The sequence below is a fragment of the Macaca nemestrina genome, chromosome 8 (genome assembly GCF_043159975.1).
Source record: "Macaca nemestrina isolate mMacNem1 chromosome 8, mMacNem.hap1, whole genome shotgun sequence".
NCBI classification, from domain to species: Eukaryota; Metazoa; Chordata; class Mammalia; order Primates; family Cercopithecidae; genus Macaca; species Macaca nemestrina.
This window is the reverse complement of record NC_092132.1, coordinates 129,179,527-129,194,408: the sequence shown is the minus strand read 5'-3', so window position 1 is coordinate 129,194,408 and position 14,882 is coordinate 129,179,527. Positions and strand designations below refer to the sequence as shown.

The 14,882-nt window shown below is 43.8% G+C and overlaps 1 protein-coding gene across 4 annotated transcripts in view; it reads left to right on the top strand.

Annotated features, from left to right (window-relative positions):
• LOC105482043 (dedicator of cytokinesis 5) overlaps positions 1-14,882 on the top strand; it is a 232,257-nt gene that overhangs the window by 90,839 nt on the left and 126,536 nt on the right. For 3 of the 4 annotated variants that reach the window (XM_071068478.1, XM_071068477.1, XM_071068476.1), the window contains exon 6: positions 12,291-12,439. In XM_071068478.1, the coding sequence (XP_070924579.1) occupies positions 12,291-12,439 (149 nt within the window). Of the gene's footprint in view, positions 1-12,290; positions 12,440-14,882 lie in introns of those variants that run through there. The other variant, XM_071068479.1, reaches the window with a different exon arrangement.

Sequence of the window (14,882 nt, the reverse complement as noted above, 5' to 3'; positions counted from 1 at the left end):
TTGAACTCCTGACCTCAAGTGATCTACCTGTCTTGGCCTCCCAAAGTGTTGAGATTACAGGTGTGAGCCACCATGGCCGGCTAATTTTTTGTGTTTGTTTTTAGTAGAGACGGGGTTTTACCATGTTGGGCAGGCTGATCTTGAACTCCTGACCTCAAGTGATCCACCTGTCTTGGCCTCCCAAAGTGTTGGGATTACGGGCGTGAGCCACTGCGCCCCGCTCACAAAGACTGTTTATTCTAAAGTTGCTTCTTTGCTTGCAGCCCTTGTAGTTCAGCATCACTGGGTCTTGCCTCTGTTAGTGGGTTCCAGCCTTCTGTGGCTGACCAGAGATTCCTATGGCAAATGTTTATTCTCTCGTTAGATGTGTGTACAGGCTCGGGGAGGTTGTAGACCAGACTTGATGGCCTGGCAACTTACCTCTTTTCTTTATGTGGCTTTGTTTATCTCAATTTTTGTTCAGTCATGTGTTGATTCATTTGAACTCTCAAAAGCCAATCCTAATAAGTTACTGGGAATACCTCACTCTAGATCTTAAATACTGAAGGCAATAATCAAAAGCTCATTTTGGCGTAACTTCTAAGAGTTCATGGAAGGTGATTCATTTTCATTCAGGGCTGTTGTTTCCCTTGGTTAATCAGCAGTAGAAATCACCAACCCCTTTGGTGGAAAAGCACGTGGTATTTCTCTACTTGGTCATCCTTCAAGACCTTGTTTAGATACTTTCTTCTTTCTATTGTATATTCTAAACATAGCCATCTATAATGTTTCCCTCTGGACAGTAGAAGCACTTACTGCTGAACTCATCATCTGGCCCTTGGGGCACACTGCTTCATAATGAAGGTGATCTTTTGATCTCTTTATGTTTAGTTGAAGAGAGAATGCACGTTAAGTTCCTAAATCACAAGGAGGATGGAGATACTACCGTCAGCCCCGTGGCCTTCATCGATCTTCTTGCACTTATATTGAGAGTACTTTCTGGTTCTGGTTTATTGATTGGTTAGTTGGGTGGATGTAACAAGGTTGATGGATGAGGAATTGCATGTACATGGGTTGGTTCCTTAACATGTTCTTTCTGGAAATTGATGAGTGTTGAAATGCATTAGATAATCAGTATTGGGAAAGGAGTTGTTTTTTTTTTTTTCTTTTTAAGATGTATGAGAATGGAGAGTATGAGTGAGGCTGAGTTTTTTTTCGTGCTGAAACACAACTGGTGTGCCCAGTTTACTACCTCTGTCCTCTACACATCCACAAGTAATTGTGCCAGGTCTACCATTGAATAGAATGAAGAAAGAGGTGAATGGGCACAGTGGTTCACACCTGTAATCCCAGCACTTTGGGAGGCTGAGGAGGGCGGATCACTTGAGTTCATGGGTTCGAAACCAGCCTGTCCCAACATGGTGAAACCCCTTCTCTACTAAAAATACAAAAATTAGCTGGGCATAGTGGCTCGTGCCTGTAATCCCAGCTACTTGGGAGGCTGAGGCAGGAGAATCGCTTGAACTGGAGAGGCAGAGGTTGCAGTGAGCCAAGATCATACGATCGCACTTCAGCCTGGGGGACAAGAGTGAAACTCCATCTCAAAAAAAAAAAAGAGAAAAAAACAAGTGAGTGGGGATGAAGAATTAAGACTCAAATATTTTGGCTGCCAGAATCTCTTAGTAGTTAAAGGTGATAAGGTCTTGTTGAGCATTTCCTTGATGGGAGAGTTTCATGTTGTAGTAGCAGAATTTGGTTAAAAAAAGGAAAAAAGCCCGGGTGCGGTGACTCACGCCTGTAATCTCAGCACTTTGGGAGGCCAAGATGGGCGGATCACAAGGCCAGGAATTCAAGATCAGCCTGGCCAATATGGTGAAACCCCATCTCTACTAAAAATACAAAAATTAGCTGGGTGAGGTGGCAGGCGCCTGTAGTCCCAGCTACTCAGGAGGCTGAGGCAGGAGAATCGCTTGAACCCGAGAGGCGGAGGTTGCAGTGAGCCAAGATTGTGCCACTGCACTCCAGCCTGGGAGACAGAGGGAGACTCTGTTTGAAAAAAAAAAAAAAAAAAAAAAAAAGCCATCCCCTCTTCGAGGGCAGCACATTTCTTATTTTAATTTAGATATCTAATAACATAATTATTTTGGTATTGTGAATAATTTAAAATGTCTTGTTGCTACTGTCGATTGACTAAAAGACATTCATTGTACAAATTCTCAATCGGTTGATAGGACTGAGAAACCTGCTTCTGCTTTTGATACATGCTCATCCAGTAAGGAACAATCTACTAAGATTTGTTATAGTTAGTGCAAAAGTAATTGCGACTTTCACCATTACTTTAAATGGCAAAACCCACAATTATTTTTGCACCATCCTAGTATTAATTGTGACTTTCTCTTTTTTTTTTTTTTTCCCTGTCCCTTCCTAAAGCATTGACAGTTCATTTCAGGCAGAATTTCTGAACTTCTTACTGAAACATTTCTGTATCAAAGTAGCAAACCTCAATATTATGTTTCACTAGGAAACAAGGAAAAACGCAAATCTCTGGTTTTCATGTCCCGTCTCCTTTTACCCACTGTACGCTTTTATCGATGTTTTCGCTTTCTGATTCTGTAAGTTCCTTTAGTCCATATAAAGATAAATATAGATTTTACTAGTATGTAGCAATACTTGTATTATTTCTCTCTTGCATTTCGCCCTGTAGATTACCACACCAGGAACTCTGTTTGATATCTTTAAAGACACTTGTGGCCAGCATAGTGGCTCACGCCTGTAATCCCATCCCTCTGGGAGGTCAAGCCTTGGGAGACTGTTTGATTCCAGCAGTTTGAAGCCAGCCTGGGTGACATAGCAAGACCTTATCTCTACAAAAATTCAAAAATTAGCTGGGCACGGTGGCCCACACCTGTAATCTATAGGCTACTCAGAAGGCTGAGGTGGGAGGATTGCTTGAGCTCAGGTGTTAGAAGCTGCAGTGAGCCATGATTGTACCACTGCTTTCCAGCCTGCGTGACAGAGTAAGACCCTTTCTCCAAAAAAAAAAAAAGATACCTGTGATGTCTTAGAAATCCCACATTTCTATAGTACATGTCCTTGTTCTTTTCAGTTTCAGTTCACCAGAAATGTACGTTGTGGATCCACAGTCTCATATGAGGGGAAAATGCAATCCACTAACCAGATTAAGCCCAGGCATGTAGACACTGGTGATTATTCTAGAAAGGAAAAATATTTGCCTAACTGTGATTTATTTTTAGCAGTTATACGGTAACCATGTAGAATAATCATAAATATGTCTTAAAGGGCAGGGGAGTGTGTACACCGAACAGAGGTGAACCCACTTATCCAAAATGGAGAGAAGAGATGACTCCTCCCACGGCCCCTCTGTTCCTTGGGTATATTATTACTGTTTTCTCTTGTATTATCTTCCCTAGTGGGTGTTGGCCTTATGCTCAGGAGAGGAAGTGGGTTTTAGGAGACAGACACTGGCCCAGGAATTGGGAAGCTGGAGATCCTGTGCGGGTCCTGTTCTAACCAGTTCTGTGGCCTTGGGCAAGTCACTTGAACACTTCAAGTCTGCTGGATGTTGTTCCTCTGCAAAAGTTGATGTAAAAGCTGCCTTGTTGACCGCATAGAACTGTGAGAGTATGGAAAGAGAGAGTGGCTGTGATCTATGTTGCTGACAGACTGTCAAGGACTCCGCCAATGGGAGCATGTGCTTTTGATGTTATCTTAGCTGGAAACAGTAGCCATCTGGACACCCTCCTCCTGAGAAGCCTTGGCATAGCTTCCCTCTTACCCGACTGCCTGCCTGAGACTCTGAAGCTCCCTTCTGTATGGCCCCTTATTCAAGGCCGCTTCCTTTGAAACAATCGTCTTAGGACGAGTGGCCTTGAGCACTCAGCAGCCAAGCTAAATTTGTCACCATACATAGAGAACCTGCTTGGTTTAAATTCAAGTCCAGGAGGCCCGCGTCATTCCAAAATACAGAGAAACTGCAAATAGATAGCAGTTTCTGGTGGACTTTCCCTATACTGCTGTGCCTCAGTTGGAACTGGTCACTGGGTGTGTTTTCAGTGGTTGTTCAGGAAAGGAGGGAACATTGTGATCAAGGAGGCCTCCTGGTGACGTGCCAAGACCTTGGACATTGGAGTCAGACAGGCCGACTAGTTCTGACGTTCTGGCTTCTCCCTTACTGGGTATGTACTATTATATTCAGAAAAAATAACAAACCCAGTGATAGTTACTGAAAATAAACAAACCAAAACAGAAAGAACTTGGATGCAGAAGGCTACTAGCTGATCCTGCCGCCTAAGACAAGTCTCTTGATCTCCTTAAGTTTTCTTTTCTTCTCTAAAGTGGGGATTTTTTGTGCTATGTGCCTTGCAAATTTACTGTAAGAATTCAGCGGGATAATCTGTATAAAACTCCAGGGTAGTACCTGTCACACTGTCAATACCTCACAGCCTCTGGCTAACCCCTCACAACTCTGCTCCTAGAAAGAGCTGATTGATAATGAGAAGTGTAAGAGAAGAGCTGGATCACACTAGAAGATTTAGTGACATTTGCCTTGACGTCATGTAAGGGTGCAGTTGCCCACCTACTGTGGTTATTCCTCGTCTTCCAGCTTCAGGCAGAAGGGGTGGGTAGATAATGTCTAGCCACCCTCCAGCCCTGCAGTGACTTAACCAGGTCAGTGGGCTTCAGATTTTCTATCCACTGTTCTCCGCTGTTTTTCCCAGCCTTGGAAAGCAGATCCAGCGAGCTGATCTTTGGCCTGTTTTCCTTTCTGTCAACACCTCTCCCTGCTTCCACATGGCTGAGGTGGAATCAGGGCAGATGCCCATGCAGTGACTTAGACACGGTCGGATTCGTGTAATGTTTAACTTTATCTTTTCAGTAACAACTCAGTTATACTTTTTGAATATAAACAATTCTACATCTCAAGTCAAAGGATCATACTCTCTCAACTAAAAATCTGATCTTGAAACTGAAAAGTTGCAGTGTATTCGTGGACACAGTAGGGCAAGAGGTTTCAGATACAGGACTGTCCTGGAAATTCCAAGCTATTTGGATGCCATAAACACGCTGTGCACCATCTCACCCTAAGATTTAGTTTCGTGCTAGTCCTCATATTCCCATGGGAGGAAGGGTTCAGTGAATTGTGATCAGTCAGGCTGTTTGTAAGTCAGGCTAACTTTGGAAGACTGACTCTAATCCTACTCCTTATGGAAAAGAGATAGAAGATCATTTTTGGTGATAGAAGGTAGTTAAGGCATAGGGTTGAATCAAGTGAATTTATTATTATTATTATTTTTTTTTTGAGACGAAGTTTCACTCTTCTTACCCAGGCTGGAGTGCAGTAGCGCGATCTTGGCTCACTGCAACCTCTGCCTCCTGGATTCAAGCGATTCTCATGCCTCAGTCTCCAGAGTAGCTGGAATTACACCACACCTGGCTAATTTTTGTATTTTCAGCAGAGAAGGGGGTTTCACCACGTTGGCCAGGCTGGCCTTGAACTCCTGATCTCAGGTGACCTGCCCGCCTTGGCCTCCCAAAGTGCTGGGATACAGGTGTGAGCCACCATGCCGAGCCAATCAAGCGAATTTAATTGCTAAAATGTAGTTTGATCTCCCCTCACTTAAAATTTGCCAGCAATAAACAACCCTGTGGCTGTCTATAGTTCTGGAAAAATCAGGAGCAGAAAAAGTGCCTATAATGGGGAGGGGGGCAGGGGAACTTGCAGAACACACTGAATGGCCCTTTCTTCCCATCATCGCATATCTAGGCAGTTTAAAGCTGCTCGATTCTAATCTCTTTGAACCGGTGGTTATTACTGGCTGCTGGAACGTAAGCTCTGAAGCATAATTAAGCTGGTCTCATGGTTTGAAACCAGCATCTTATTTCTTATTACCAAGAACAGAAAATTCCCATAGCAAACTTTGTCCTCTTGTCAGGGCATCTTATCTGGGAGTTGCACGCCCTGCTTCAGTGTGGCTCTAACAAGAGAGCCAAGATGTGGCGTGGGACTGACTGACAGGCACCAGACATGGGAGGTGCTTTGGGTATTTTTCCAGTTTTTATTTCCTCTGACCTGGTTGCCTGGCTGTCAGGATTTCTTTTCCTTCAGGAGGCAAAAAATGGCCTTTAACTTGAATGGTTTCTTTAAAGATCAAACCTTTGCTGGTCAGACTGCGCTTTTATCTGACAGAGAGAAAAGGCACTAGAATGGATAGGAAGCGTGTTTGGGGCGGTGGGAATTCTCTTCTTCCCAGGGTCCCTGGAGTCAGTGTAGCTCAACAACACAGAAGGACCACGAAGCTATAACCCCATCTGGACCCAGGTGTTATAGCTTCGTGGAAAAGGCATGAGATTGATTGCAAAGAGCTCAGCACTGGGAAAATTTGATTCAGCGCCAGCTGAGCGTGCAAGCGAATGAGATGATCAGAGTCAGACGCAGTTAATCAGGAAGCTGCCTGGGAGGAGTAATTGAGTTTAATGTCTCAGTCACAGACTCAAAGAGGCTTATCCTTGGGAATGGATTTTAGTGCCAGTCTCTTTATTTTACACGCGCGTTTACCCTACAGGGAACATGCCCAAAGCCACATAGCAAGTTAATGATAGAATTTGAGTAGCCCATACTTTCAGCCCATACTTTCAGGCACCCATACTTTCAGCCAAGCCTGTTTCCCTCTAAGTCATAAAATCTGCATGGAAGATGAAAGGTTGGTGAACAGAGTGAATGTCGATTCTTTCATACATGAAATGGTGGAAGACCGGAGAAAGGGTTTTTGACTGTGGTCTGCATTGTTTTTCTGTGTTGTGTTTTTTGTTTTCAGAGATAGGTTCTCGCTCTGCCACCCAGGCAGGAGGGCAGTGGTGCAGTCACAGTTCACTGGTGCCTCAAACTCCCAGGCTCAAGCGATCCTCCCACCTCAGCCTTCCCGGTAGCTGGGACCACAGGTGTGCACCACCACATCTGGCTAATTTTTTATTTTTTGTAGAGACAGAGTCTTGCCATTTTGTAGAGACAGAGTCTTTAGCCCAGGCGGGTCTCAAACTCCTAGGCTCAAGCAATCCTCCTACCCCAGCCTCCCAAAGTGCTAAGATTGTAGGCACGAACCATTCTACCCAGCCCTGTGGTCTGCATTCCTTGGGAAAATGAAGAATAGAGTCCAGGCTTTCTGACACCCAGTGCAGTGGGCCATCAGCTAAATGGCCCCTCAAATTTCTATAATACTCAATGAATGACTCCTGCTTTCCTGTGAGTATTGAAGGCAAAGCTGTTTTTTCTTGTGACTTCGTATTTATCTCTAGACATTCTAAAAAAAGAAAAAAAAAGTTATAAACCTCAGGAGGCCGAGACGGGAGGATCACCTGAGGTCAGGAGTTTGAGACCAACCTGGCCAACATGGCGAAACCCTGTCACTACTAAAAATACAAAAATTATCTCCTTGTATTGGTGTATGCCTGTGATCCCAGCTACTTGGGAGGCTGAGACAGGAGAATCGTTTGAATCCTGGAGGTGGATGTTGCTATGAGCCACGATTGCACTACTGCACTCCAGCTTGGGTGACAGAGCGAGACTCCATTAAAAAAAAATGTTATAAATATTTGGACTAAAACTACAAAAAGTGAGGCCTCAGGTATCTCCAAGTAGAAGAGGGAGAAATTCTAAGCAAATGCAGGAATATCTTTGCTATCTTGAAAAAAATATAGATTGCTTTATTTTGTGGAGCCATTCTTCACTCAAATTGAAGGCAGAGTATTACAGAGTGTTATTTTAAATTTAAGCTATTGAAGTTTGTTTTTGAGTCCCTATTGTGTTCCAGGATTGTGATGTCTTTTGTGGAGATGGTCACAGAAATTCTTGGATGGTGTGACAGTAGCTGATAATGCAGAAAAGGCTGAAGTGAGTGATGACGAGAGATAACCGAGAAGGCTTCTAGAATAGGCGGGCCTAGGCAGTATGGGATTCAGGAGAGAAAGATCTGGAAGGAGAGCAACTGGGGAGAAAATAGAGCCTCAGAGGAGCTTAGCCCATGCTCTTTTTTTTTTTTTTTTTTTTTTTTTTTTTTTTGAGATGGAGTTTCTCTCTTGTCACCCAGACTAGAGTGCAATGGCATGATCTCAGCTCGCGGCAACCTCTGCCTCCCGGGTTCAAGCAATTCTCCTGCCTCAGCCTCTCCTGCCTCAGCCTCTCCTGCCTCAGCCTCTCGAGTAGCTGGGATTATAGGTACCTGCCACCACACGCAGTTAATTTCTGTATTTTCAGTAGAGACAGTGTTTCACCGTGTTGGCCAGGCTGGTCTCGAACTCCTGACCTCAGGTGATCCACCTGCCTCCGCCTCCCAAAGTGCTAGGATTACAGGCGTGAGCCACTGCGCCCGGCCAGCCTATGCTCTTTTGGTGAGTGTTTGGTTTTCACTTCACCTGTCCTCATATGCTTCCCGCAAAACCCATGAAGTGTCAGGGACCAGCTATTATGTGAAACATCTTGCTTAGAATGCTCTTAGGAATGTAGCAACACAGTCCATCTCCTTGAAGTAAATGGGGAAATTGCTTCCTTTGGTGTGTTCTAGCTTGTCTATTTAGAATTCACTTGGCACAGTGAATCAGAGAAGAATGACTGTCTTCATCCTTCCTTGGGGGACGAACTTGGCAGACAAGGCTGGTATGGATGGGCAATAATTAAATTGCCACGAATAGCATCTAATATAATTGAGACTAAGAACTTGTGCACATGTGCCCCAAACAAAGCACTGTCTCACACAGAGGATCCCCGGAGCCTTTGAACCCTTTCTTTACCATATTATGAGAAGCAGTATGTTAACATTAGAAAACATTTTGAATAGCTAAGAGTGGACAAATGCGTTGCAAGAAAGAAAAAAAGAGTCTCTTTCTGCCTAGCAATTTTGAAAGGCAAAAACTGATCGGCTTAATTTCTCACTTCTTTTTCCACTTTTGAAGAAAATGAAATGGAAACATTTTACATAGGATTGAAGGAAGAAAGCAGGGTTTTACCTTTGCTCATTAAAAATAGTATCTTTAAAAGCTTCATTTTTATGTTTTGCTAAGGACTGGGGGATGAGGAAGAAGCAATTCAGAAACTTCTAAAAGCAGTAAATGTAGGTACTTTCAAAATTTTAAACAGGGTTTGCCTTCTGTGTTTTTTAAGGTCAGCGGTGTTAACAGAGCATATTGCAATCACAGATAAATGGGTTCTTCATCTCTTTCCTTTGTGTTGCCACAGAACTTTGAACTTCTGTTAGGGTTTCTTCACACTCTGCTAATCTCCGTTTTGTTCATTGCCCCCTACTTTACACCGAGGCCTCTTTCCTCCTCGTTTATTCTTTGTTAATGAGGATTTTGGATGTTTTCAGCCCTGTTTCTAGTCAACACCTGGTCCAGGAATCTGTGTTCCTAGGATCGTCATAGAAGGACATCACTAGAGAAGATTGTTGTAGAGGTGTCAACATCTCTCTCTGTGTGTGCATTGTTTTTTGGGGGTTTTTTGTTTATTTTACAGAAATAAGGTCTCACTGTGTTGCCCAGGCTGGTCTCAAACTCTGAGGCTCAAGTGATCCTCTTGCCTCGGCCTCTCAAAGTGCTGGGATTACAGACGTGAGCCACCACGCCCAGCCCGTGTGCGTTGTTTTTATAGCAGATAAGAATAATGTTTTCCTATAATTTCGGAAGTATATGGTTATATTACTATATAATGACTTTCAACTATAAAGAAGAAAGAAATGGGGCCGGGTGCAGTGACTCACGCCTGTAATCCCAACACTTTGGGAAGCTGAGGAGGGTGGATCACCTGAGGTCGGGAGTTCGAGACCAGCCTGACCAACATGAAAAACCCCATCTCTACCAAAAATACAAAATTAGCTGGGCGTGGTGGCGCATGCCTGTAATCCCAGCTACTTGGGAGACTGAGGCAGGAGAATTGCTTGAACCCGGGAGGCAGAGGTTGCAGTGAACTGTGATCGTGCCATTGCACTCCAGCCTGGGCAACAAGAGCAAAACTCCGTTTCAAAAAAAGAAAGAAAGAAAGATTCATAGTATATATGGATTGAGTGGAGTTCTACAGGGTTTTGTTTAACTAACATCTCAAAAGTGATACGCAGAAGACTTTTCTCTGAACACTGTACCTAAAGTAACATCCTTCCCCTAAATACACAAGATCATATTGTCCTATTTATTCTTCTTCTTGCGTTTTCCATCATCAGAAATTATCTCATGTGTGTATATATGTTATGATATAATATGTAGCGTATATATTTACTTTCTTATTGCTGTCTTTCCTTCTCTAGAATGTTAGATCCTTGAGGGCAGAAAATTTATTTCCAGCACATAGTAGATGCTCATTGACTTAAAAAAAATTAAAATGAAGCAGTCAATCATTTAGATCAGGGGTATCCAATCTTTTGGCTTCCCTAGGCCACATTGGAAGAAGAATTGTCTTGGGCCACATATGAGATACACTAACACGAATGATCGCTGATGAGCTAAAAAACAAAAATTGCAAAAAAATATGATGATGTTTTAAGAGCGTTTATGAAGTTGTATTGGGCCGCAGGTTGGACAAGCTTGATTTAGAAGGTTGTGATGGCTTAGATGTCAAGTATTTGATTTGAAAATGATTGAAAAACAAATGATTAGTTAGTTGTAAGGTAATTTAGTTTGGTTACAGTGAGTTACTAGTTAAACCAAGATTAACAGTTTAATATGTGAATGGTCTAACAATTGTCTGGGGAAATGGGGACTTTAATATTTAAAATTATATTTTTTAGTATTATCTCTGAAATTATAATTATTTCTCCATTGATAATTCACTCAGTACATTTGCTAGAGTGCCTACTTGTACCACCTGTATACTAGGGACACACAAATGAACAGGCTCTCTGTCCTATAAGGGCCTACCAGCTAAACAGGGAGGCAGATGAGCCAGTGTAATCCAGGGTTCTCCGTGCTATCATGGGAGCAAATTCTTGGCACTGTGGGTGGGACTGCTAACCTGAAGTTGAAGTTTCAAGGTAGAGACATCTAAGTTGAGACTGAAGAAGTCAGAATTACCAGTTGGCAGAGGGTGTAGTGTGAGTCAGAAAAGGATGGGGGTGGGGGGTAGATTTGGAGAAAGAGGACAAAAGAGGAAGTAACATATTGAGAGGATGTGGAGCCTTGGAGAGAAAGGGATGTGGCTTTGCATGGAAGGGAATGTAGATTGTTGGGGTGGAGACTGGTATGAAATGCAGCTGGGAATGTGCAGAAGATTCAAGATATAGAAGGATCTCTTGTGTGATCCACTGTGTCTGGAGGACATTGAAACTCACTGGAGGGCTTTAATCCCAGGAGGGACATGGCTAGAGTTTTAGGGTACATGGAAGATTTGATATGTTTATGATGTATGACCCACTGTCCACCCTACAATCACCGGTTTCCACAGTTGCAAGAGGGGAGGGTATAGAAATGGCTCAGGACAAAGCCATTCCTATTAATATATTTTCTTAAAATCCCTGGAGGCATGCAGGTTACTGTATGACTTGATTGATTAAATAACACCTTATAAAGAATCAGGCCAGGGACGGTGGTTCATGCCTGTAATCCCAGTACTTTGGGAGGCCAAGGCGGGCAGATCACTTGAGGTCAGAGTTTGAGACCAGCCTGGCCCACGTGATGAAACCCCGTCTCTACTAAAAATGCAAAAATTAGCTGGGTGTGGTGGCATGCGCCTATAGTTCCAGCAACTTGGGAGGCTGAGGCAGGAGACTTGCTTGAACCTAGGAGGTGGAGGTTGCAGTGACCTGGGATCGTGCCACTGCACTACAGCCTGGGCAACAGAGCAAGACTCCATCTCAAAAAAAAAAAAAAAAAAGGCCAGGCCAGCATGGTGGCTCAAGCCTATAATCCCAGCCCTTTTGGAGGCTGAGGTGGGTGGCCATCACTTGAGACCATGAGTTTGAGACCAGCCTGGCCAACATGGTGAGACCCCATCTCTACTAAAAATACAAAAAATAGCCAGGTGTGGTGGCACACACCTATAATCCGAGCTACTGGGGAGGCTGAGGCAGGAGAATCGCTTGAACCCGAGAGGCAGAGATAGCAGTGAGCCAAGATTGTGCCACTGCACTCCAGCCTGGGTGACAGAGTGAGATTCCATCTCAAAAAAATAAAATAAAAAGAATCGGCCAAAAGATGTTCCCTCTCATCTGTCTGATATTCCTGTTAAAAACAAACGAATAAATTAAGGATGTTCCCATCCTCTGTCACACCTTTTTTTAAGAATCTTTTCTCCATCTTATTTCTCATCTTAGAACAACAAGCTCACCCTCTTCCGCCAGCTGCAGCAGATGACGTACAGCCTGATTGAGTGGCGGTCCCAGATCCTGTCTGGTACGCTCCCCAAGGACGAACTGGCAGAGCTCAAGAAGAAAGTCACAGCCAAAATTGATCATGGGAACAGGTAGGTAAACCAGGGATGACTTTTCACTGAAAACCTGGCAAACAGTGGGCACGTTCAAGCTAATGACACTGTTTGCAGCAGACTTTTGATCTTAGAGTTGCCAAAGAATAATGCTTACTGCTCTCATTTTGTCTTAGAAGACATTTAATTTTGTTGAAAAAAATGTTACAATTCCCTCCATGGCCAGACTCCGGGATCTCTGATCCCATGGAGGTGACAGATGACCAGGAAAGATGAGGCTTGGATTGAGGCTGCACCACTCCAAATGAAGAAAACAAAAACAAAAAACCTGGCTAGGCACAGTGACTCACACCTATAATCCCAGTACTTTGCGAGGATGAGGTTTGAGGAACGCTTGAGCCCGGTAGTTTGAGACCAGCCCAGGCAACATAGCGAGGCCGCATCTCTACAGTAAATATTTGAAAATTGGCTGGGTGTGGTGGCGCACACCTGTCATCCCACCTACTCGGGAGGCTAAGGTAGGAGGATCACTTGAGCCTGGAGGTTCAAGGCTGCAGTGAGCCATGATTGCATGCCTACACTCCAGCCTGGGCAACAGAGTGAGTCCCTGTCTCACAAACTAAACTAAACTAAAAATACCCTGAAAATGACCAAGCCTCTGAAGTTGTCATTTTCAGATACTTGGGACTGTATCTATTTTTATTCTTAACAGTGGATTCTAAATCAATACCAGACTGATTCTCTTTCTTTCTGTTCATCTCCCCCTAACCGGGACCATTGTCTACAGAGTATGAAAAGCAGACTTGCAGGAGTAGTAAAACATGTTTGTAGCCTGCTGATCATGTCTACAATCACCTCTACAGAGTTAATCACTTCATTAATCTTCTGATTAACTCAGGCACATATGCAGGCTGCAGATATCACTGCCTTCAGGAAAATGAGAAATTCAGTCATATATCCAAATCGATGGTGGCCTGGGATTTTTGCCTCCTGACCAGCTCTTTTTTAAAAGGCAGAAGTGGTTCCTTGGTTAGTTGTTATTGGTGACTCTTTTGGAATCTAGTTTCATTCTAAATTTCTTCAACTTATGCATATGTGATTTTTTTCCTCCTCCTCTACCCTGCTTTTCCAATCTCAGAATTCTTGGATATCCCTCAGAGACCTATTAAAATACAGATCATTATCCCACTTACTTAATGTCATAGACTGTGACAACTATATCCTGAAGTAGCTGAAGTGAACATGCCATGCAAGATTCAGATTCAACCAGTATTTAGGAAACACCTTCTATGTACATTTCATATCCATTACTTGATTATAATCTTAAAACATAGGGTTGAGGTAGCTGTTACTATTTACATCTTATGGATAAAGAAACAGACCAAGTGAGCTTAAGTGATTTACTTCCCAGTCACATAGATAATAAATGGGAAAGGTTCAATTTGAATCCAAGACTTTTTTCACCATATCTAATGCTGCCTTCTTAGGGTTAGGAATTAATAGTACCCTCCCCTACGACTTGAACACCCAGAAGACCATACCCACAGCGGCTGCACTGCCAGGCTTGCGGTGTCAGAGGACTTATTAAAAGGCCAATTAGGCCAGGTGAGGTTACTCATGCCTGTAATCCCATCACTTTGGGAGGCTGAGGTGGGCAGATTACCAGAGGTCAGGAGTTCGAGACCAACCTGGCCAACATGACGAAAACCCATCTCTACTGAAAGTATAAAAATTAGCTGGGCATGGTGGCGTATGTCTGTAATCCCACCTACTTAGGAGGCTGAGGCACAAGAATCGCTGGACCTCAGGAGATGGAGGTTGCAGTGAGCCAAGATCACGGCACTGCACTCCAGCCTGGGTGACAGTGAGACTCCTTCTCAAATAAATAAATAAATAAATGACCAATTTGGTGGGATAAGGCAGCTTTCCATTGCACATAGGACACTTCTGTCATTTGGTGTGTTGCCATGACATTGGCCTGGAGGTCCTGTGATCTCTGGCACAGGATGTTCACACCCCACAAACAGCAGAACATGACTTCTTTCCCATTCCAGCTCTTGGAAGTAGCTCAGGAAATGGAGCTGCTGTGTCAGTGCCTTCCTGATCCAGTCTCTGAGCAGCCAGCATGGCCATCGTTCATGAGTCTGGGTGGCCTGTGGGTCTGGCTGCCATGGAAAGGAACCTGCCAGATCAAATCAGTTGATGGAGATGCTGTAAAACAGGGAGGAGGGAGAGGAGGCATTTTTGCTTTCTTCCCAAAGACTTGGCACATTTCAGTGTTATCCCTGAGTAGTCTTGCTCTTTGGTGCCGGGAATGCATGCTGGGTATTCGGATAGCAGTATCCTATTCCACCACAGTCCTCAACTTCTTGAGCCTAAGAAAATTTTTTTTCTACTTCTGTGTGCACTTTGGGCACAAAAGCCTTGAGGGGAGGGATTGCACCCACGATGTGGCCCTTGGTATTCCCAAGAACACGCAGAG